The 23,480-nt window shown below is 33.9% G+C and overlaps 1 protein-coding gene across 11 annotated transcripts in view; it reads left to right on the top strand.

The window, feature by feature from the left end:
• Positions 1–23,480, top strand: part of LOC123542700 (CUGBP Elav-like family member 3-B) — a 216,270-nt gene that overhangs the window by 179,858 nt on the left and 12,932 nt on the right. For all 11 annotated transcript variants that reach the window (XR_006684799.2, XR_006684798.2, XM_053530899.1 and 8 more), the window contains 2 exons: positions 19,375–19,503; positions 23,268–23,347. Coding sequence is in view for 9 of the 11 variants with exons in the window: in XM_053530899.1 (XP_053386874.1) it covers positions 19,375–19,503; positions 23,268–23,347 (209 nt within the window). In the remaining 2 variants the exon portion in view is untranslated. The remainder of the gene's footprint in view (positions 1–19,374; positions 19,504–23,267; positions 23,348–23,480) is intronic.

Raw genomic sequence — 23,480 nt, 5'->3', positions numbered from 1 at the left:
CCAGATGAAACTGAAAATCATAAAAAAAACAAGGGGGTAATTACTTATGTATTTTGGGTTCTTAAAAATAAATCTGAAAGATAATTGTTATATAATGCGGGAGATAAGATATCATGTAAGATGATTTAATGTCTGTGCAAATTACGCCTTATCAATCATCTTGGATAGTGATAAGCTTCGTTGCAGGTATATCATAATAAATCCTTATCATAACATGATCAACTGCTGATAAGCCCGGTCGGCTTGCTGTTTTGATGAACATGTGATGATGAAACTGGCAATAAATATCTTAGCTTATTAACCTCTACAATGAACAGGTTGTAATGAGACTTTCATATCTCCGCCGATTTTGATGAAAAGTGACATTTATATTGTTATGATGAATTCGTCAGGATGAATTTCTATTTTATCTGCATTTTGTTCAATAGTTTCCTTCCTTTTTTAAAAATTTTGTTTCTTTGGTGATAGCCTTTGTTTAAATTTTAGCCAGTTCTCTTTCCAGCCGTGCATTTCTCTGTTTTATCTGCTAAAATATTCGACATTGAGTGCTATGGCTCTCTGTGAAAACATTTTTTTTTCAGCGTGGAACAATAACTGAAAGTAATTCAACAGATTGTTTATAGACATTCTATTACAAATATTGGCTATTATTAATTATTCAGAACCCAATATACGGCCAAGCCATAAAAGCTGCGTCAATGATTTGTAAATAGCTTGGGAATGGAATCATATTGATTTTTTCAAAATTCTGTAATATGGCATTCATCAAAATAAATATGCAAATTAACGCGTATAATAGTTACCCATAGTCGTTAAAATATCATTTTTCTTTTTTGTTTACGTTGCGTCATCGATAATGCATTTAGCACGGCTCCTTTTAAGTACACCCTCTGATAAACCGGATGCTTGTTACACATTATATATAAACATGTTTCATTTTCTTATATACAATGTACCTGGTATACTCTATATAAAGTAATTTGTAAAGTTTAACAAGTTTATAATAGATTAAGGATGATAGTGTTGGTTTAAAAACGACAAAAATTTAATCGGGGTCACCCATAGCTTCAAGGTTTAAAAGGGCGGACGTAAGGGTTTAAATTTCTATTCAATTTCTGAAACACACTTTAACAATGGGAATAAAAATACAAAGTTTGTATAAAAAGGGAATATTCACATGGGAATATTTCAAAAACGGAGGAAGTTCGGAAGAGTCGAAATGTGTGTAAAGTTAAACACGCATGACTTGCTAAAAGGGGCCAGGGGGTCCATGATAAGGCTCTTTGTGTAGCTACCGAAAAATGTGTAAACTTTGTTTACGCGCGTTTTGATGACAGATGGGAGAGTTTATACCAAACGAAAATTGAACAGCTGTTTCCCCTTTACGAATACTTTTTGTTATCGCTGTCGTCTGGTAACTAGCGAAAATTATCGTCTGCCATCCCCAAAAACACAAAGACCCACATGTTTTGAAATAATAATTAGGGTAAATTAGGGCAAATCATAGCTTTTAATGTTATAAAATTTATTGCTATTATACGAGTGTAGAACCATGTCAATATTATGGGTTAGCCCTTAAATTGAATTTAGATAAAAATGCTCGATTTTTTTTTTTTGTCAATTTGAATTTATACATGTTTTAATTAACACTAACTTTTATTCTATGATATTAATACTTACACAACCACAGGTTAATATGAAAATGCCTCAGTATTTGTTGATACTTTGCAAATAACGAAACTGGAGGTATAAAACAAAAGAAAGGACATTATCAGAGTTACAAGATTTCTTTACTCATTTAAAATTACTGAAGGGTCAATTTGTGCAAAAATTTAATTTGTGAAGCCGTTTATTATTATTCTTTTCTTTTTTTGCTGTGTGCAGACGAAAATATAGGACATAAAATCTATAAAAAGATCATGAATTTTGTTGTGACAGTTAATAAAATCTAAGAAGATCCTTTAAAAGCATAATTATATCTACCAAGTATTTTTCCCTCTATTGATAATAAGAGTAATTTACGTACATTATATGTCTTTAGTATACAATTAAAGTATTTAGATAGTGAAATAAAAGTTTTCGACTCGATATCCGCGGTTTCTAGATTTCCCATCCCTATATGTCCTTTATGAAGTAGGATAAAACCCTTGATAAAACATTATACATGAGTGCAGCTGTCGACAAATAGGGATAAAAGGTCGTTAAAATTGAGTTTAAAGGTACTTTTTCAATTTCTTCATGACTTGGTATACCAGGTAAATATATCTTATTGCAGCGAAAACGAAATAAATGGCAAACAGTTATTTTGATAGATTTTTTTTTTTGAAAAAAGATTTATAAATTAGATTTAATAATAATAAATCGCAAAAATGGGACAATTTAATAACAAACAAACCTCAACGGTTAAGTAGATATGCTATTGCTACGCAACATGAAAATAAAAATAATAAAAACACCAACAACAACAGGTATTTCAAATTATGCAAAACAAATACGTGTTGACCTTGTGTTTCTTATTTTCTTTACATCGCAACAATGGCGTGTGGCTGACTATTTTCTGTCTGTAAAAATCAAGTCTGAGTTCGTATGGTCAGTGCTTGTGAAAACCAGTGGCTGTGATTCTAGAGAATATCGGTTTTCCATAAAGATTCTATAAAAAATATAAGATAAAATTTAATTTGTTGATAAACTTTGAAAATCTTCTTTTAAAACTGAAACCTTACACAAGCTGTCAAACTGGTAACATGTTTTTTTATTGAAACAACAGCCACTTTGTAACTGAAGTTTTTCAATAACCATGCCGTGTTTAAAAGTTCAATCTTTTTATGCAACAAAAAACCTAGTCAAGCCATATGTTACCACCTATAGCGGTAGAGCTATTCTTATCATTAAAATAGAATACACTTTTTTTGTACTTCCGGAAGCGTATAAAATTGAATCATAGCTTTATCATTGCAAAGGATATGTACATTTTATAAATACATTTGCTGATGTATTTCTATGTTTCTGTTCTGCGGTTTTAAAATTGTCGTCTGCCAGAAGTGTCATCTGCTTTTTTGTTTGCCATTTCTCAAAATCTTGTTGACATTTCGTTCTACCTGCGATCAACACTGATCCTAGAGTAAACAAACCTGATTGCTACCGTATCAGACAGATAAAACCTCGTTGTGGTGTGTGATAAAGTAGATTAGGTGATTTAGGTTAGATTGGAATAATTACGAATGGATTTGGATGATTTATATACAGTTGCCCTCGCAATGGTTACCTCCCCTATTTTACTATGCATAAATTACGTCCCCTTATTTCATCTTACTAAAACGATATAAAGGTTAACATATCTTGTACTATTAATGGATTTCGATAGATTTCTCTGTTTCTGATGCATTACTTCTTTAATTGTTTACTCTGCGGAATAAAAACTAAATATTCGGTCCGATTCATATCATCGCTGTGATGCGACATTATTGATTAGAATGCGGGTCCATAGGCCAGTGGGAGAACCAAATATATTCGCAATATCCTCTAAATGCCTCATGTCCTTTACTTGGAAAATTCATCATGATATATACGGCCAATAATATCCCCATAGAGATACAGAAAACGTCGATAACTGGCCTTTATATGGATGCTATATCAATTTACAATGCTCGTACGATGCGGTATTCGACCTGATGCCTGCTATCAGAGCGAAGTTTTTAGAATTTCCTGATTTTGCTGAATCAGCATTTTTTTCCCAGAGAACGAGAACGTCTTGTTAATTATATTTTAGGAAGTGTTTTTTTTTTCATGCCCTTTGTTGAATTACGAATTTGAATTACAGGGAATTCGCGATTTATTAAACACGCAACAACAACAACATCAACAACAACAAAACTGCATTTGCTCACGTCATTGAACTAAATGCAGACAAATGTTTGGAATAAATTGAAATTCGTGTTTTTTTCACCTTGCGTCAGCTCTAAATTGACGTATTTCAAAAGACTTAAATTTGAATAAAAGCCATTTTCTAAAAAAAGGTAACAAACACTGGTGGTTTAATAAGATAGGTCTGTCTTTTAAGACTTCGATTATCTAAGAGTTATGGAATTTTATTTATGCATAAAACAAGCACGTCTTTACATTTTGCTGCGTTTGATTGTCATTTTGAGACAGAGATATTGGCTCTGATTCCCTGCATTTGGAACACACACAAGTTTTAAGAAATCTAACCATTGATTTTCTATAGATCATTTTTATTTTTGTCAAGCAGCCAGCAATTGATGTTGGCCGTTGTAATATTTGTACAATCAAAGACAAAACACGTGCATCGGTTCCAAACGACAAAGAAATGTGACTGTATGAATTTTGATTAAATATGTTCAAGTTTCTTATCTTCGTTTTCATAACAGTGTATGGTGTTCAATCTTTTGTCAGCATCGGGGGCAATAATTGCATTATCCTCACGATCAACATCATCATCATTATCGTCAAAAGATCCTTAGCATTATTTTCATCACCTATCACCTATGTGATTGTCGTCAACTTAATAATTGTCACAATTACACCATCATCATTTATATCTATACCTTTACCATCATCGTCTTCATCATTATCTGTAACGTCATTATGAACACCATTTTTTTCTTCCTAGTTAAAATTTATATTTTGACCCTTAAATTTTCATAATTCTGTAAGCTGAGGTTCAGGTTTTCTCAAGAATAGTCTCATTATTATACATTCATGTAGATCTGAAATCTTCAGTGACCTTGATATTGTCTGAATAAGCCGCTACTACATTCGCACATCTGGTTTTCGTTTTTACTTCAGAAGTTTCCCTTAAGCCATCCTCTGTAAATTCATTCATTTTTCGCTCATTTCATAGCAATTATATTCTACCGAAATAGTTTACAAGCAATGCCGGCATTAAATCTTCACTAACGGGCAACTGGCAAGAACAAGTTTCGCTTCTCTTAGATGAACCATAAAATTTGACTAGAGATTTACTTTAATGTGGCACGCTTCTGTTATTTTCGATCAAAACGAAGGATTCCGAATGATGGGTACTACTTTTTGTATATCCCAAACATGCGGAAGCATCCCCTGCACAGGTGTTATCACTCAAGCCTTTCAACTTTAATGGTGCAATCATCATTTACCGCTTCCGATGAAACTTTAAACTAGATTTATACTATTCTAAACATACTTGAAATAATTTTAAATCTTAAACAAATCTGACACGTGCCAAGTTTGAAAATAAAAATAAGAACTATGTTTTTTTTTTCTACCACTGATGAATTACTGGTTAAACGACTTTGTTAACATTGTTAGAGCTCTTGCACGTTGTCATCATGGTCATCATCATCAACGTTTTATTTTTATCGCCACCAAACATTGTTATCACCATCTTTATATTCTTGGTTATTATAAACAAATTGGTGTCATCATCATCATCATCATCATCATCGTTTCATCATCACCTTTAAAATCTTTATCTTCGTCTTCTTCTTCTCCTTCGTCATCATCATCATCATCATCATAATCATCATCAACACCACCGCTACCACCATCATAATCATCATCACCACCACCATTCATTATTATCATCGTCGTCGTCATCATCAATACCAACATCCGCATAATCAACAACTAAGTAAACAACATTTCTATTGACCATAACGATATCAGTATTACTAATCTCAGATTCTACATTTTTGAAAAAAAAAATTGTAATTTTGCAAGTTTAAGTGTTCATAATGATTTTAGTAAAATGTAGCTTCAGGATTTTTATTATTTTCAAACAACATCTGTTCATTACTGCTAGTGTCTGTTTGTATTTACACTAGCAATTCATCACCAGGAAATTGCACGTCAAAATCCTCTTCATTCCAAAGGTTGTTTTTTGTTTCTAAATTGAAGAGCAACAAAATGATTTTCAGCTTCAAGTACACAAGCGGTGCATAACAGACGTTTACATACCAGAGCTAAATACTGGAATGCGAACAAATCGCTGGTTCGTCTTATTGTGCTTTTAACTGTCTACTAACTATTCATCTAACACTGTTTTACAGAATTTAGATCCCGAGCAATGTCAATATTAAGCATTGTTCGAAGTTTATTTGGCATGCTTCTGTTGTCGTCGCTGAAAGGACGCCACAATAAAAAAAACAACTTTTAAGAATAGGTATTATGGCAAATTGATAAAATAATTTAACTGCGCGCGCGATACAAATGTAATATAAGTCGAAAATATTAACACAATATTAAAGCCATAGTTCATATATAACATGACTTTTATGAAAAAAACTGTAATCAGTTATTTTGTATTCAGTGTCTAAATCATTTTCTTCTGTAAACCACACGTAACACAAAGAAATCCCGCTCTAAAGTTCAAATTCATGTCGAAAATTCATTTTAATTTCATTATCAGGGTTTGCCATTGTTAATAAACCTGGAATTATTTAGCAATTATCTGTCATGGTAGGGCCTTTAAAGATTATTTTTTAGGTCTGTGAAAGGTCTTTAAAGGTCAATTTAGGTCTTTGTTAGGTCTTTAATGGTTGTATTTAGGAGATCAGTGCTATCACATTTAATTACACAGCTCATATACCGACAAAGTATTCTTTCTTTTTTATCACGAAATCTACCTGCTACTAATTTACTTCATTAATTAGCATGCGCACGTCTTTAATAAAACACAATCAAAGTAGAAAAATAACAGAAGAGAAAAAAAACGCACAGGTACTCGTGGCGCGTATTTTTGGCTGAATACAGCTTACCGCAGAATGATATGGATGTGTACACTATGCATAATAATAGTAACATATGAAAATATATAAAAATGAAGTGCATTCTTCAAAACGTTATAAAATGATCCAAGTGCTGCCTATTGTTCACAACTGCGTGCGCTACTACGAATTCTTTTGTCTTTTTATACGCAGATTGGGTTAATTGTCTGCGTACTCAATAAGAGTAGAATTCGTCATTAAAACGTGAAAGCTCTTATCACTTTCAGTTTGTTTGTTTTTGTTTTGTTTTTTGGTTTTTTTATGTAACATAAAATACATTTTTTTTTAATCTGCTAGTTCATTTTATATGATAAGTCAAAAGACTCTTCTTTTCGTTTCCGAAGGAAATTATTGATGGAACATTCTTTTATGGTTCTATGGTTTCCTCTATGGCGAAGCTGTTTTGTAAATATGTACAAAAATAGGGAAAAAACATCGTACCGTGCATATGTAGGTGAATCGTCGGAAACGTTTAGGATAAAAGTGGTTTTCTTTTTTATGTCGACACAATTTAACGTCATCATGTTAAGCGTCACTTTTTAACGTGTCCAAGACGCAAGCCCCTGTGGAATGTTCTGATTTTCGGTAATAGAAAGCAGAGGTTGTTCGGCAGGTATTGATAGACTTAACTAGGCCCATCTTTGTTTGTACTGAAAGGCACCTACGTATGGTTAAACAAACCAAATGTAATGAGTACAAAACACATGCTTTACTAATAAATTTTATGTTATAGTTTATATGTTTTATTATACCTCCCGAACGCTTCCCGATTCCTGATGTTTTATACAGCTTGTTCAAATAACAAAATTAAGACCATGTATTATATATTTTCAATAAAACATATTTGATGTAATGTAATAAAAAATTATGAATTAAGTTTACGATACTACATGTAGTATGATTAATTAAAATGTTTTGGTATTTTGGTCTCTACATACGAACATATTGCACCCATAGTTAAGCATTCGCAGCAGAAAAAAAGGGGAAAAAATCAGTTTAGAATAAAAACTTTAAGGCAAGAACTATTTTTGTCAGGAGAATCAGCAAATACCACAACCTTTTACAGGAGACCAAAAGTCGAGATGATTTCTGCCTATGTCATTTTTGTCCTTTAGTTTTAAGTTGGCTTCCAAAGCTATATGGAGACCATATGTCCCATATCTAGTCATTTATCAAAACTGACAATTTTCCAAATGCAATGTTCCCGATGGGAGAGCTTTCGCTCATTTATTATTTATCATGAATAGTTGGCGATTATTATACCGGAAACTGGTGAATATATTCCTTTTTGTATGTATACAGCAAACAGCACGTAAGTGGCACATCCTTATGTTTTACCTGTTTTCATTATCTTCGCAATGTTTAAATACTCAAGTATCACTTCTTTACAGTTTAAAATGTTTTTGACGATATTTTATCTTTTCCGCCGTAACAGTTTCTATTTTTAGAACAAACAAAAAAGACAAATTCATGATCTTTTCTTGGCGCCCTTCAACAGTCCTTCATCTACATTTTTACAATTTGATAGAGAAGAGCTTCTGATGTATCACTGAATGGTTCTTTTTCTTGTAAAAGATGAATTCCTAATGGAATTTATTTCCTGAATGGATTTGAATTTCTGACAGAATATAAATCCATGGGAAAATATACGAATATTTGAGACTGCTAGCTCCCTGGAGATGTTTAAGGATCCGTATCGATGTAATCCGAATAATTTAGCATTTCTAGTAATTCATCAGAACTGATTTATCTTCAGAATTTTCAAATTTGGTGCCTCGTTTACTAAACATGTTCGAAGATATTAGAAAAACTGAAAATAAATTCTCTTTAGAAATGTTGTTTAAAAGCAGCAGGAATGGATCAACCTATAGGAAGAGCCAACCACCTGATATTACAAGCTCTTAAGCTTTAGGTTCCTTGTTGTTTTTTTGTTTTTGTTTTGTTTTTTCTCTCCCTATTCAGCCTTTTCAATGGTAAACACTCGTAACTAGTCTGGCTATCGACTAGATAATTTTTTTTTATTGTTTTTTAATCATTGCTCTTAAATATTCTGACCGGTCTTAGTGTTTTGAGAAGAAAAGGGACATAATTATACAAAATTTGAAAAGCTTCAGGAGTTATCTCTTGTGGACAAAACACAGGGTCTGAACACAAACTAACTCGTAACGTAAAGCAATCCAAAGGAACTCATATACGAGAAAGGAAAATCTAGACCATCTAAAATCTTTTCTTTATCTTTTTGGTATCATACGTGGTTTCAATAACTTCGAAGACTTATATATCAGAGGGACATTCTCATGAAAATATGAAAATTATACTAGTGAGCCAAGTGCCATTTACGAACACTGATAACGCACGACAAAGTTGACTCCCATGATACAATATGCACTGAAAATCTATGAATAGACCTACAAGGATTGACTTGGGAATAAACGCCATTGCAATTCTATTGAATTATTCATAGAGACAATATATACCGTTATAGCAGAACGCGAATATCAGCATGTTCTAGTGTACATGTAAATGGTCTGATTTTATGGATATTACAGGATGGGCAGTACTGACATAAAAACGGAATAAAATTCGCCAAAACAAAAAAAAAAAAGCGTTCTAGGAGATTTTTTCCTGAGCTACGTACCTGACAATAGACGGCATGGTTCTCCAAATGATTCGATACACAACCAAATTTTGTGTGTCCGATCGCTGATCAGTTTTTTTTCTCAATAGGTTTAAGACTGGATATGGTACTCCCATTTGAAGATTAGGGCCAGAATTTTTTTCTTTTTCAGAAATTGAAAAACAAAATCAATGATGACTGTGTACAATTACCGTAGGCAATGTTGTTTTTGTTGCATCCAGACTGGATTCTATATTTGGCACTTTTGACTGGTTTATAGACAATGAGGAGAAAAATCCTGACATCTGGCGACGCGTTTCTCTTCCGGACAGCATGCAACGATAATTTAAGGGCAAATGATTCTGAATTATTGATGCACCGGCATTCGTATATTTATGAGACAGATTCATGACACGTGACCAAACACGGATGTTATATTATGCCTGCTCGAATTCCTTTGATTCTTCTATATACTTGTTTTCATTTCTAAACTCGACTCGGTCCTTTCTCAACTGAATATAGATTCGTTAATTTACCTTTTGCAGTTATACATATAAAACTTTAGGGTGAGGAATCTGTTTTTTTTTTCCAAATAACAATCTAATGAGCGTGGTTTCTTTTTTTTTTTTTCTTTGATTTTCTATTTTGGCTATTTCCGTCTATTTCGTACCCTTTTTTGTTCATAAAGTACTACCAGACTCGGGTATATACCTTTTTCTAAGACAAAAAGTGAATATAGTTCGCAGTACTTGCAAAATGGCAAGATACAAATTTGCGGGTTTTCGGATTAGCAGTAATTCGGATATACACTCATCAACAACAACCGAAGGGCAAACTCTTGTATATTGTAGATATTTGCACTTAGCTTTTCATGAAAAAAAAAAACAATGATAATTAGCGAAAAAAATGGCATGCTAATTCAGTTGTTTAACTCCTTTGCTCAAAACGCATGCTCAGCATCGCGAAATACGCACTTTTATGAGCTCATTATGGCAAACAAATGTTTATAGAAAGTATCATCAGCAGTTACCAAAATACTAGTGTATGAAATGAATTCATAAGAAGTTTTGATATCAAATTCCTACCTTGCGATATTACTCAGTGAAGAATGTTACACAAACCCATCATACAAACTGTCAAAGCGTGGTTAAGATTTTATTCCAGTCTGTTACATCTGCATCCAAGACATGCATTTCTATGTAAGAATCGCATATGTGATGCTTGTATCAGTTGTGTATGACAGCTTGAAATGTTTTGAATGAAAAGCAATCTTTACCCCGTAAAATCCTTGTTTTCGGTTTGTTTTAGTTGTAAAGTTTGTTGTTTTGTTTTTTTTTATCAGAAGATGCGTTCAAAATTAATTTCAAATCCTTTAAAATAGTTTACAATCAAGGCATAGTAGCTTTTTAGAAGTACCCAAATCCTTTCAAATTACCCAAAATCTTTTCAAATTTACCCAAATCTTTTTCAAATTCAAACTATTGTAGAGATGAAACCGTTATAATAACACAATAACTTCAAAGGAAATAAAAACAACAAAAACAATCAAAGACTAGATTATACAATGATTCTGTGTGAGATTGTCTCGGTGTAATCACACCATCGAGTAGTAACCTTCAGAGATGTTGAAAACATCCTTCACACCCTTGACTTCCGAAAGATGCAAAATGCATATTTCGTACTACGTCACATTTTATGCATTCCGTACTACTTTTTTTCTCAGGAAGGCTGATGAATGAATTATTTGTGTAGAAGTTTTAAACCACTTGGGTTTGATGGTAATAACAGATGCTAGTCATATGAATTATAACAAAAGTTGCTCTGGATTAAATGAGGGGGTAAATTGTACCTTAACAGTTGTAATAGACGATCCAGCTGTTGTATTCTACTCATAGACTAGTTACCTAAATTTTGTATTTGATAAGTCGAACATTTTCAACTCGAACTAATGCCCACGCATGAATTTCTATCCACTGAATGAATTCAAGTTTTTTGAACATTTATCTCGACTTACTTGGGATTTTTTTTTTCAAAATATTTGAATAATTTCAATGGCTCAAATGTTAAAATAGATTCAAACATCTTCAACTTATACTTGAAAATACATAAAAGATGTTAAAAATGTGCGCATTATACTTGGAGATGTGATATAATGATTCAATATCTATAGTTCACTCTTTAGCCTGGCTCCCTGGCCGCATGGTTATTTTTTATATAAATACTGCAAGCAAAATAAGAAAATCTTTAGCCTCTAAAATAGCACATTTTATCTGATGGCTGAACCATATGTTCGGAGCCAGGGGCAATAAAAAAAAGTCAGTGTAGAAACAACCTGCTGGAGTTACTTCCCTCTTAATGAATAAATATATATATGTAGAACAAACATAGGGACGGGAGCCAGTCTATTCACTCTTGAGCGTAATTACTGTTACTGTCTCTTGACTTAATTTTAATTACATTTACTTGCTTCCGTTAATATTCTTTCTGATGAGAATGTGAAAATTTTCGGATTATTTTTCCCCTTTCCTGATAACAAAAACTACGGCATTTAAATTAGGATGACTTTTCGACATGGAAAGTAGAATAAGACCAAGGGTATACAGATAAGGATATACAAAAATGCAGAAACACTAATCGTTCGCAAGTCCAGAGACGAATGCCACCTTTTGAAATGAAAATCGGTTTGAAATTAATATCAGTAGCATAGCTTATTCTCTAAATCAGTTATTGCAAATAGAGCTCTTTTTCCAGACCTAGTAAAATAAAAGAAAAACACACAAAAGTTTAAAATATACCGGAAACAGAAAACAAACAAACGGCAGACTTTTGGAATTTCTTGTTTACCAAAGCCATTAGAGGAATCAATAGCTTGTTTGTATAGTTATTGATAAATCTTACAGAGTTATATCAAAGTGTCTAAAACAGGCCTACGATATGCGGTTTATTAATGATATTCGATTATTTGTCAGTGTATCTTACAAAAAGCATTCGTCTTTTTTTTCTCATTGACAAGACGCTCACGCGTATTTTGTCTTATAATTCGAGAATATCACCTGTCACTGAGGGCCTGACTTATACAATGTCGACTTGTGGACGAAAACTTCATCGGTTTTAAAGTTTTCTTCGACCAAGTCAAAGCCACATTACTTTTACCCGGAATTCGAATTTAGGTCTTATTTACGTAACTTAATGATACTGAACCATTGCAAGACAAATACATACAGCTGTGACATCACTAGACATAATGAGCCGCGCCATGAGAAAACCAACATAGTGCGTTTGCGACCAGCATGGACTCAGACCAGCCTGCGCATCAGGAAACATGCTGTTTTTTAAAACCTATTGCAGTTAGCGAAACCGTTAGCGAACAGCATGGATCCTGACCAGACTGCGCGGATGCGCAGGCTGGTCTGGATCCATGCTGGTCGCAAACGCACTAGGTTGGTTTTCTTATGGTGCGGCTCAAATAGTTTTTCAGAAGCTCTATTCCAATCGTAATACTATACTCCATTGTGCCAGTTCTACTCTTTATTGTATAGATAAGAGGTTGAAAAAAAAGCTTAAATATACAAAATTATGTCTAATGATTGACCTATAGGTTGATAAAATGTTGAATTCTAGAATTTTCTAGCGAAGACGTTATTGATCGCAATACGGATATTAAAAGAAGAATCAATTTCAAAGCTTTGCTGATATCATCACATCGCAGCGACAGTCTCCAAGGGCGTGGACGACTTTCTCCCTTTAAATCGGATTTGCCCGTGCGATCTTGTTTCGTATCTATAAGCACTTTCAGTTAAATCCGGCTTACCGTTATTTCTATATGTATGAACTTATTTTTTTTCCATGGAGTATTCTTGATTGGTTTTTTTTTTGTGAGGATATAGATGAAGGGATTCCATTCGGCGAACAATATAATAATCAGTACGGTAACAGATCCAATTACTCAGTACACGAGAACTCCATTCAGATTCTAAAGTTTTGTTTTACCCATGTAATGTTGATATGGCTCACTAGCCGAGAGGAAAGCGTAACTATTATATTTAGCCTACATTTATACCAAATTGAAGTTTTTGTCAGCGATATTCATATGCGTAAGAATGCCGGGGGTGGGGGTGGGGGTGGGGGGGGGGGGGGGGGGTCAGGGGCGCCAAAAATACACTCTGAGAAAGCATGTAGATATACTGATAATAATGTGATGCGATATCTATGGTTGGTTTTCCGAAAAATTTCAGGGAAATTTTGGGTAAATTTACTGCCGCCCCCAACCCCTCTCTGACTTTGAGATCGCCCCTACGCCAATGATAAATACTTATCATCTGATCTTTTTGCTAACCTATTAACTTCTAATATCAAATTTCTATATATCGTGACATATCTTGCATAATTGGAAGTCAACTAAATCTATTCCAAATTGCCAGTTTGTCAAGCACAGCTATGGAAATCTGAGAAAAAAGCGTTTCCTTACCATGTAATTGTGAACAAGTCACGTGATCACAAAGGTTGTAATTATTGTAATAAAATGAGATTTCTGGAATATGTCGTGACAGAATACACCCAAGATTTGTCATCAAATGAAGTACATAATAACATTCTTAGATATCCTGGAATCGATCGTTGTTCTCATGGAAAATATCTCGGTTAGATACAAAACTTGGTCGCTTATGTCAAATATCAGTCGCTTATGTCAAATATCAGTCAAATGAACACCAAAAAAATAACGTCAGTCCTGTTTCACGCAAAGCGATTTGTTATTTATTGAATTTGTGAATGTCTTGGAATTAACCCACAGACTATTACACCATAGAATGGACTCAAAGAACGAACTTTAGTCACGTAATCACTGGCAAGAATAAAATGACTATTAGCCATTCTAAAAATAAACATTTTCATTTTTCAAATAGTTGCAGCTTAAACGAAACTGCTTAATTATTTTATCTTGTTTTTGTTGGAGAAAAATTCAAAACGTGTTTGAAATCTCTTTCGTTTAGACCTTGTGCCTGGTGCCAAAAACCTGTGCACGTGAAATACTCCATGATGTCTGCCAAACTTAGTGCTTACGATGTCATATTCATTAACCATCTTGCGTTTGAAGTTAAGCTCTCCGTGTTACAGGGATAACATGCACCGCCATTTAAAACATTTTAAAAATGCCTTCTCTATCTTTGTATTGCGAAAAGTTAACATGTTCTGCTATTGCATTATAGCACGGGTATTGTGTTTTTGGTGTACATGATAACGCATTAATTTAAAGGTTTTTCATTTTTTTTTTTTAGTTAATTGCATGAATTTCTGGAGTTTGTAAAAAGTAAAATTTACGAAACATTTTTTTTTATTCGTCACGGAAGTACAGCAAATTATTTCAGTTTTTTTTGTGCCAAAAACAAAACAAAAAAAACCTCAAAAAAACCCCAACCATTCTTATGCTTCATAAAAGTATAAAGAAAATTTTCAAAACTTGGATCTTTTTACAATGTTTTTTTTTTTTCGAGCAGCAGTTAAATGACAGATGTATTTAAAATGGATCAAAGTCTTCTAGTGAAAAGCATGATGTCGAAAGTACTATTTCTTACATATGTTAAAAATAGAATGACCTAAAGTATTTTTTTGCATACCCTGTACTGCATATGCTAGCAATTACTATGTATGTATATACAGGCTCCATTCTGTATGCGAAAATTATCTGGATCAATTATTTTAAGATAAACTATCGCCGCTTCTGTAGACAAAATTGTTGATATCTTATAATTAAAAGCTGCTATGTTTTGCGTTTTTATCCCCACGTGGTCTCGCGGCACGTGCATATTCCTAGCAACAAGAAACAAATGTCAGAGATCATCAGATGGCCGACTAGTCAATTTACATATACATATTATGTAATGTTGAATTATTAAGATAAAAAAACCCAACCCAATGCCAATTTTAATCAACAATATTTTCCTTTTACTGCATTTAGATGCCTTTGTGAAATTTTGTATGAGCTGTTTGAATCATTATATAAGCCGTGCCATGAGAAAACCAACATAGTGGCTTTGCGACCAGCATGGATCCAGACCAGCCTGCGCATCCGCGCAGTCTGCTCAGGATCCATGCTGTTCGCTAACAGTTTCTCCAATTCCAATAGGCTTTAAAAGCGAAAAGCATGGAGCCTGACCAGACTGCGCGCATGCTCAGGCTGGTCTGGATCCATGCTGGTCGCAAACCCACTATGTTGGTTTTCTCATGGCGCGGCTCAATTATATGAATTGGCAATTCGCTAATAAGTTATATCTCGTAGATAAAGTATTCCGTGTGACTTATAAAACAGGCACTATGTTCGGATAGCTACAAAATTTATTTAACATTTGCTGACATTTATATGTACACTTTTTTATATTTCTAACATTGCAACATTTCTGTTTGAAGAGTATAAAAGGGACATAACCGATCGCTGGAGTTTTGCATAAACACGAATTTATGCAGAAGCGTTTTATACGGGGTCCCGCCAGTTAAGATGGCCTTACAGTCGGACAGACCCTGACAAAAATTGAAATAAACAGAAATAAGTAGGGTTTACTATTACGTACTTTATATTTTAGCGTTTTATATTATATACTTATATTTTCTCCGACAAAATCCACAGCGTGTTTTCTCTTCTACGAAATCAAACAGTTATTTTTTGCTAATTAAGACAAGACCACTTGATACCATCATTGCTCGTCATGTGTTTTCATCGATTTTTGATCCATTAGTCAGAAAAAGAGTTGGGAGAATTTGTCACCTCTGTCATTTCTATCGGCATTTTCTACATTTTATCTCCAGTTTCACTAATTGAAATGTCTTCTTCCTTTCAAGTCGACGATAAATGCAATAAATTTTCCAGAAGATTTCCGTTACATTTTTTTTAAAGTAATTCTGTTGCAGAATTTTATCACGATATCGTTTAGGCTTAAAAATTGTTCGTTTCCGGTATCTCGACCTACCCTAAATTTTTGGTCGGACTCCAAATGTTTTTATGGTCTTGGAGATTTTTTTCAACTTTTTTAACAAAAAGTTACAAAACTGCACGTTTTATGCTTTAAACATGATCAGTAATGTTAGATATCAACTAATTGATGCTCTAAAGGCATAACCCCCTTATATGTATTCATTTTTTGACACAAAGATAATTCCGAACAGTCCACCAATAAAAAAATCCCCCCCCAAAAAAAAAAATCCGACCTACTAACCGCCCTCGCCCCCCCTTTTTTAGCATGTTACCGGAAACAAAGATTTTTTTTTGCCTTACGCTAAAAATCTATTCTGTGACGTTGAAAGAACACGTCATCTATGAAACCGTTAACACTGTCAATTTGACAAATACTGCATACTGCTGATGGAGTACATTATTTGGGATTATGAATATACGAATAACAGCTGTTTTCTTTGGCTCGTATTACAACCCCCACCCAAATCATCGCACTGTTCCCTTAAAATTATATTTAAGAGTTGCACAGTGATGATAATTAGAATAATTTAATAAAGATGTAAAATTGGATAGAGAGAAGCAATTAGCATTTACGTGCATATAATTTCTTACGAATCTGAGCTAAATAGCTTATATTTTCTCAAAAAGAATCATCTCGCTCCAGAGGAAAAGTAGGTTAAATCCAAAATGTGATTCGTTTTGAAGTAAACAGGGTCTTACGCTCAGTTAATGGAATCAAAATGTTTTCGTATGTGAAAGACATCTGATAGGCTAGGCTTTTAAACTAGCGTCATATTTTTTCCATCGATCTTGTATTGCCTAAGAGAAATATTTAATCTAACTATAGATTCGGTACGGTTTCAATTTGTTTTTCTCAGAAATAAACTCAATACTTTAGACCGTAAAGCGGCAAATTTTGTTGTCGCAAAATTGACTGGTTTCCCACTTCGCATACTGACGGGGACCTTTTAGGTCTCGTTTGTTTAGGCTCAAAATCTATATAGAGTTAAGCGTTTTATATTATAAAGATCTAATCTGGCTCTGTGTAAAGAATTGGACAGGGTGGAATTGAAACCCGACAGCAGTATGGCGCACGCGTAACTTGTCTATTCTCGATGAAAATATATGGTGATCTGCTACCCGGATACCCTTGTCTGTCCCCAGGACTAACGACCAAGGACTAACGACCAACCTAGATGGTAGTGTAGTGAAATGCAGGTCACTGGCGACTGAAAGACAAAAAAAAAGCCCTATACCATCATAATAAAGATGCAGTTAGCTGAAATCATATAGTTTCTTATTAAACTTGCTAGGGATGTCGAGAATTACATTTTTAGGATTGTTTCGTTCAAAGGAAAACTTTGACACTGAAAATGCATGCGTGACGAACGTAAATCAAACGTTCTGTATTCAATGAGCATCAGGTGATTTATCAAAGCCTGATTACTCACCAGAGAAATGGAGACACTTGATTGTTCTAGAATATATTACCGTATTGATCGATTAGAAATTGAGAACTGTTCCGGCAAATGTTAATTTCTGCAGACGACATTTTCTAATGTAGTTGTAATTTATATGAAGAGTGTATTTTCTCTAGGAGCTTCTTATCTTTAAAACTAAATCAGTCCCCAAGCCAGACATTAAAAGATACCGCATACTCTTTTGATGAAGACAAATAGCTTCATTTTTGCAGCAGTGCATGTGATATATTTCTTTGACGTATTGACAGCTGGTCTTTAATTAAGAAGATTGAGTAGAACTAATATGGCATCTCAAGGACACTAGAAAATGTGTAGTGACTTTCTAACACACACTTCATCAGCATGTGCTAAAGACACGTACATTAAAAGACTTCATTTGTGATAAGATTTTAGGCCGTTTTTGTATCAGATGATATTTTTCTATTATAATCATATATATTTTTTTCTGTTTCTTAGAGAATGGATGATCTTATATGCACAAATGTCAACTAAATTTAAACCAGTCAACCGGATGTGGTTTTAGTTCTGCTCAAACATATATATTTCGCGGCTTACTTACTTTGTCTAGTCATTTTTCGCAACTAATTGTAGCAATATCTTGTAAAGTAGTCTTGTGTGAAGACAATTTAGTACAAAAAAGAAATGGAAATTATCATGCAGGTATTGAATAATTATATCTCGGAATGCTTCTGATTTCTTCCGCATGGTAAAATAAATTGACATTTAGACATCTTAGTTAGAATTTCAAAGAAGTAGTGTCTACATACGATATTGATACGGGTTAATTTGATAGTATAGTTGAGAAAACTGTCAAATTATTTAGTAGTGATTTTGTCTCGTGAATTAAATAAATGATCTTTTAAACAAAACATTATAGTTCCAAGAGACAGAAAATCTTTCATACACTCTATTGATAGGTCAGGTGAAAAAAAAAATTACTAACTACTTTCGGAAGCAGACGACATTCCATATCAAAGTACATAATTGAAGAGCTTGCTACCCCGATTTTGACCTCGTAGATATTTCGTTAAGTGTGTTTGGCATTTAAAAGAAATGAACTATAGTAGACTTCCAAGACGGGCAGAGATACCTTTATACTATAGTAAATATGCTTTATAATGGTTGCCAGATTGCTTCTGAAGTACTCACTATTCTTTGGATTCCTAGTAATTAACAGACCTGGCTTCCTCGTTTCTGTCAGAAATCAAAGCGCCATGAATAACAGTAAAAGGCACGTGGCACCTTTTTACTTCCGCTCTACGAGCGTCTGGAGACTATTGCAAGCGTCTGGTCATGCGTGTGTCATGATTATTTACTTTGTTTACATTTACGTAGAAAGTAGCATGTAATCTTATTGCTTACTGGAAAAGAAGTTCAATTTAGCATCTTTCCTTGCACAAGAATGAGCCATACTTGTCATTGATAGTATGCATGCAATAACTTCTGAAAAATCACAGAAGAATACCCCTTGTGCATAAGGCAACAAGAGCATCGCTTTACATTATAATTTACTATAAATATTTAAAGAATTTGTTTTCTAATGGCCGCCATTTTGTCTATTTACAGAAGACAGGAAGTTGTTTGTGGGCATGCTCAATAAACAACAGACGGAAGATGACATAAAACATTTATTTACACCTTTCGGACAAGTGGAAGAACTGACCATACTTAGGGACCAAAATGGAAACAGCAAAGGTACACCTAATACATCACACTCGGTTCTCTCTGATATATTCGCTAAGTTTCCATACAAACATAATTTCGCTTTGCAATTTAGGAATCGCATAAGCGACCCCTACAATTTGGCAAGAATTACAAACGAACGCAGACAAATTAGGAGAAAAAAGGCAACAAACAAACTAATTTTAGGAACTTTTATTTAATTGATTCTAAGATTTAAATTTCGTTTAGATTCATTAGTCTTCTTTCACAGGAAAGGAGTATTTTTCATCGTCTCATTTGCATTAAATCGTATATAATTTCTCAAATAATCATTAAAGACAAAAAAATTGAGTTAACAACCGAAGATAACTCGAGTTCATCAACATTATTTTTACCTGATTACAAGCTCTTTTGAAGCTGAATGACGACCCTCATTAGCAGACTGATACACGATAATTTAAATTAGGTGGAAATCTACAGAAATGGAAAAACATGGTTGCCATTGATGAACTACGTGATCTTAACGGCGCGCTTGATTAATGTCAGTAGAAGAACAAGAACAAAAATGAGCCGGTTGTACGGTCTTGATTATAAATTATTAGAAATTAGAAATTACAGAAAGGCTACTTAGCCTGTAGTGCTAATCGGTATTTATGAAATTCTTTTTACATAAATGAGCCGCGCCATGAGAAAACCAACACAGTCTGGCCCGGATCCATGCTGTTCGCTTTCAAAGCCTATTGGAATTAGAGATGCCTTTAGCGAACAGCATGGATCCTGACCAGACTGCGCGGATGCCACTGTGTTGGTTTTCTCATGACGCGGCTCAAGTGTCTCTGGTTTAGAAATAAAACAAGTTGTAAAACCGACAAACTAAGACCTAGAATTTCCACAAAAACTCTTTTAATTTACTTGCACGTTCAACCAACATACCCGCATGAATAAAGTAAGTTTATTTCAAACGCGAACATTTCCAAGAAACATCTAAATATTCGTTTGCTTTCATGGCATTTTTTTTAACAATCACACTTCGCCGCTTCTTCGAATAACAAAATCTTGTTACGAACGCTGCATCTCGCTTTTACGACATTGTCTTTAAGTGTTACATTTCTCTACATTATCAGACTCCTGTTAAGAGGTTTCCAACAACTTATAGTTGTCTCGGTCAATAATTTGTCACGTACGTATTTTGCCCTTGAGCGAAGCTTTTAAAAGCAGATCTAACGAGTACTGAGCTTTGTCTTAGTATATTTTTTTACTTAGCATTGTTTTAGTATATTTTGTACCGAGCATTGTCTTAGTATATTTTGTACCGAGCATTATCTTAGTATATTTTGTACTGAGCATTGATTTAGTGTATTTTGAACTTATCACGATCAACTGTACATGTTCAAGTTATATTAAAAATTACTGTTCTGTTCTGTTCTGTTCATTGTCTATAAGAGTTGTTCTCACGGCGCATCTAATGAGAACGAAGCACAATCACCTTCTTAGTGAGCACATTCGTTTATACTAAATTAAGGTCGATTATGAAATAAGTTCGAGAACTTACGTTAAAGACTGGATAAAAAAGCCAGTTTGCCAAGCAAGTTAGCTAACGGTGCCATCTAATATTTGACGTTTTGGTTTGTCCCGGCCTAAGAACGAACCTAAGACACCCTGTACTCGAAGCAGGATATATCGTGGTGGAAATACATAGCAGATCCAGTAAGCGTTGCCTAAATGACTCAGTACCAAGCTTTTAACCTTAGATGTACTAGAATTAATTTCGTCACCTTAAAATAGAATTTAAAAAAAATATCAAAAAAAAAATCGAGCACACTTAATTGAGCTTTCAATTTTACAGCATCTGTATATACATAACAGGAGAGTTTTAAGCGTGATTCATTATCTTGCTTGTATTCTATCGATCTGGAAGAACTAGAAAATTCCATTAGACTGCTATACACGCTCATTTATGAGCTTTATACGGGACACTGGTCACGAAAAGGAGTCTAATAATTCAGTTAAACATGGCACTGTTTTATTAACATGACTGTCATAGAATCAAGCACGACTGGAATTATTAACCGTGTTTTACTCGATTCAATATGGAACCATATTATTGTCTTTTCTTTCAATGAAATCAAACACAGTTTAAAGTCAAAGGCTCCTAGCACCGGGATCAATACTCTGTATAGGAATAGCGTAAAATCATGCAGTCTGAATCTGATTGAAACTAGCAACAAGTTTCTGGATTGATTTTCCGTTTCTGGCAATAACATTTTCAGACCTTGACAGAACACGACCGAAATAATACAAGAAATTGCCAAAGTTTTCCAAATTAACCTAAAGTGTCAATAATCACGCGAAAGTACCATAAACAGAGAGGAAACATGCAATTTTACAATTTAGTATAATCTTCAGACCTCAATCTAACAAGGTCTCTGCAGATTTGTTTCTATAAATAGACCACGTGAATAAACATATTTTACGACAGTCACAAACAGGTATCTCATCCTTTAGAATTCGGAAGTACTGGAATAAACTTCATCATTTCACAAAGCCTGTCATAATCAAATAGCCAACAAAATATCAGAATATCCGCCAAAGGACAAAGTAGCACATACTTTCTATCTTTTGTGACACCGTCAGCACAATTCTGAATTTATTAACTAAGAAATTATACGTTTCCCCTCTTTAAGCGAAAGTAATCAAATTTAAGAAGAGGACAGCAGAAATCTGGCTTGATAAATATTAATGGAGAAGCCACTAATTGTCTGGAATCATTTCGTCCTCCCAAACTCTGCATAATACTGAGAATAACGATAGAACCAGGGTCTGTGCTATCAGAAATGCACATGCACAGCAATTCCTATGTCCATTATCGGTGGGGATCGATACAATCTTGGCAGAGGTATAAGAAGAAATTGTATTTCTTCGAATGAGCGGATTCGAATAAAATACTAGCTCCAATGAATCACGTTTCGTTTTCCTCGTAATTCTGACAGAAAAATCAATAGCTTTCTATTGGCCGAGAGTTTCTTAGTAATTCTGTTTGATAAACTTGATTGCATCTTGGCATTAAATCGTAGCCTGTATGCAAATGAGGAAATCGGTTTGGCACCGAAAATGCTCATTTTGTTTGCCTGCAATGACACCGGTTTTCGCGAATTTTTTTCCTTGGAGGAAAGCATCACGCATTGTGCAATGAAAGTGTCCTGATGAAAAAGAAATAAATATGCTTCTTATTTATAGTTTATTATGAAATGATCTTTCAAGGCACAATTATACATTAAGGCACAACCATTTTTTTTTAACATTTGGCTATAAGTTTACATATGACTAAGACTGCATTTCAGTTTTAGAAAAAAATAATGTAGAAGAACGACCACTTAATCTTCGAGTTTCAAGAACAAGAACAATTCTGATTAGAAAATCAGCGTTACGTTCTAGTGTTCTTGAAGTAATAATCTACTGTTGCATTGTAAAACAGAAAACGGCTTTCAAGATTCAAGAATTCTAAGTACTTTAGACGCCAGTTTTCACAAAGTCTGCATATCAATTAACAAACACAAGTACAAAGCTTTAACCCCAAAGTAAAAAGCGATGCCGCTTTTCGGCTATTGTGTTTTAAGTAAGAGATACATTTTTATCACATACCTGCCATGATTAAAGCGTTGTAATGGATATAAGTTTTTAAGAATTTTAGACTTACTGGCCATTGCCTTTTTTTCTGAGTAAAAGATCATTTACATAATTGAAATATTTATCTATCTCCATTTGGCCATAATATATTTTTCTTATTTCCATTTCAGGTTGTTCATTCGTGAAATATTCCAATCATTCTGAGGCCCAGGCCGCCATTAATAACCTTCATGGCAGTCAGACAATGCCTGTAAGTACAAAAATATGAATTAAAATTTAAACGAAAAAAATTTCAGAAAGGAGTGATAATTAAACGAAATAATTATTTGCTGTTGTTGGGTTCTTCGAGGATAATTTCAAAAGTTACAGCTTTTTCTCAACTA

This window comes from Mercenaria mercenaria, chromosome 19, assembly GCF_021730395.1.
Source record: "Mercenaria mercenaria strain notata chromosome 19, MADL_Memer_1, whole genome shotgun sequence".
NCBI lineage: Eukaryota > Metazoa > Mollusca > Bivalvia > Venerida > Veneridae > Mercenaria > Mercenaria mercenaria.
The sequence above is the reverse complement of the archived record's forward strand: the minus strand, read 5'-3'. Positions and strand labels throughout refer to the sequence as shown.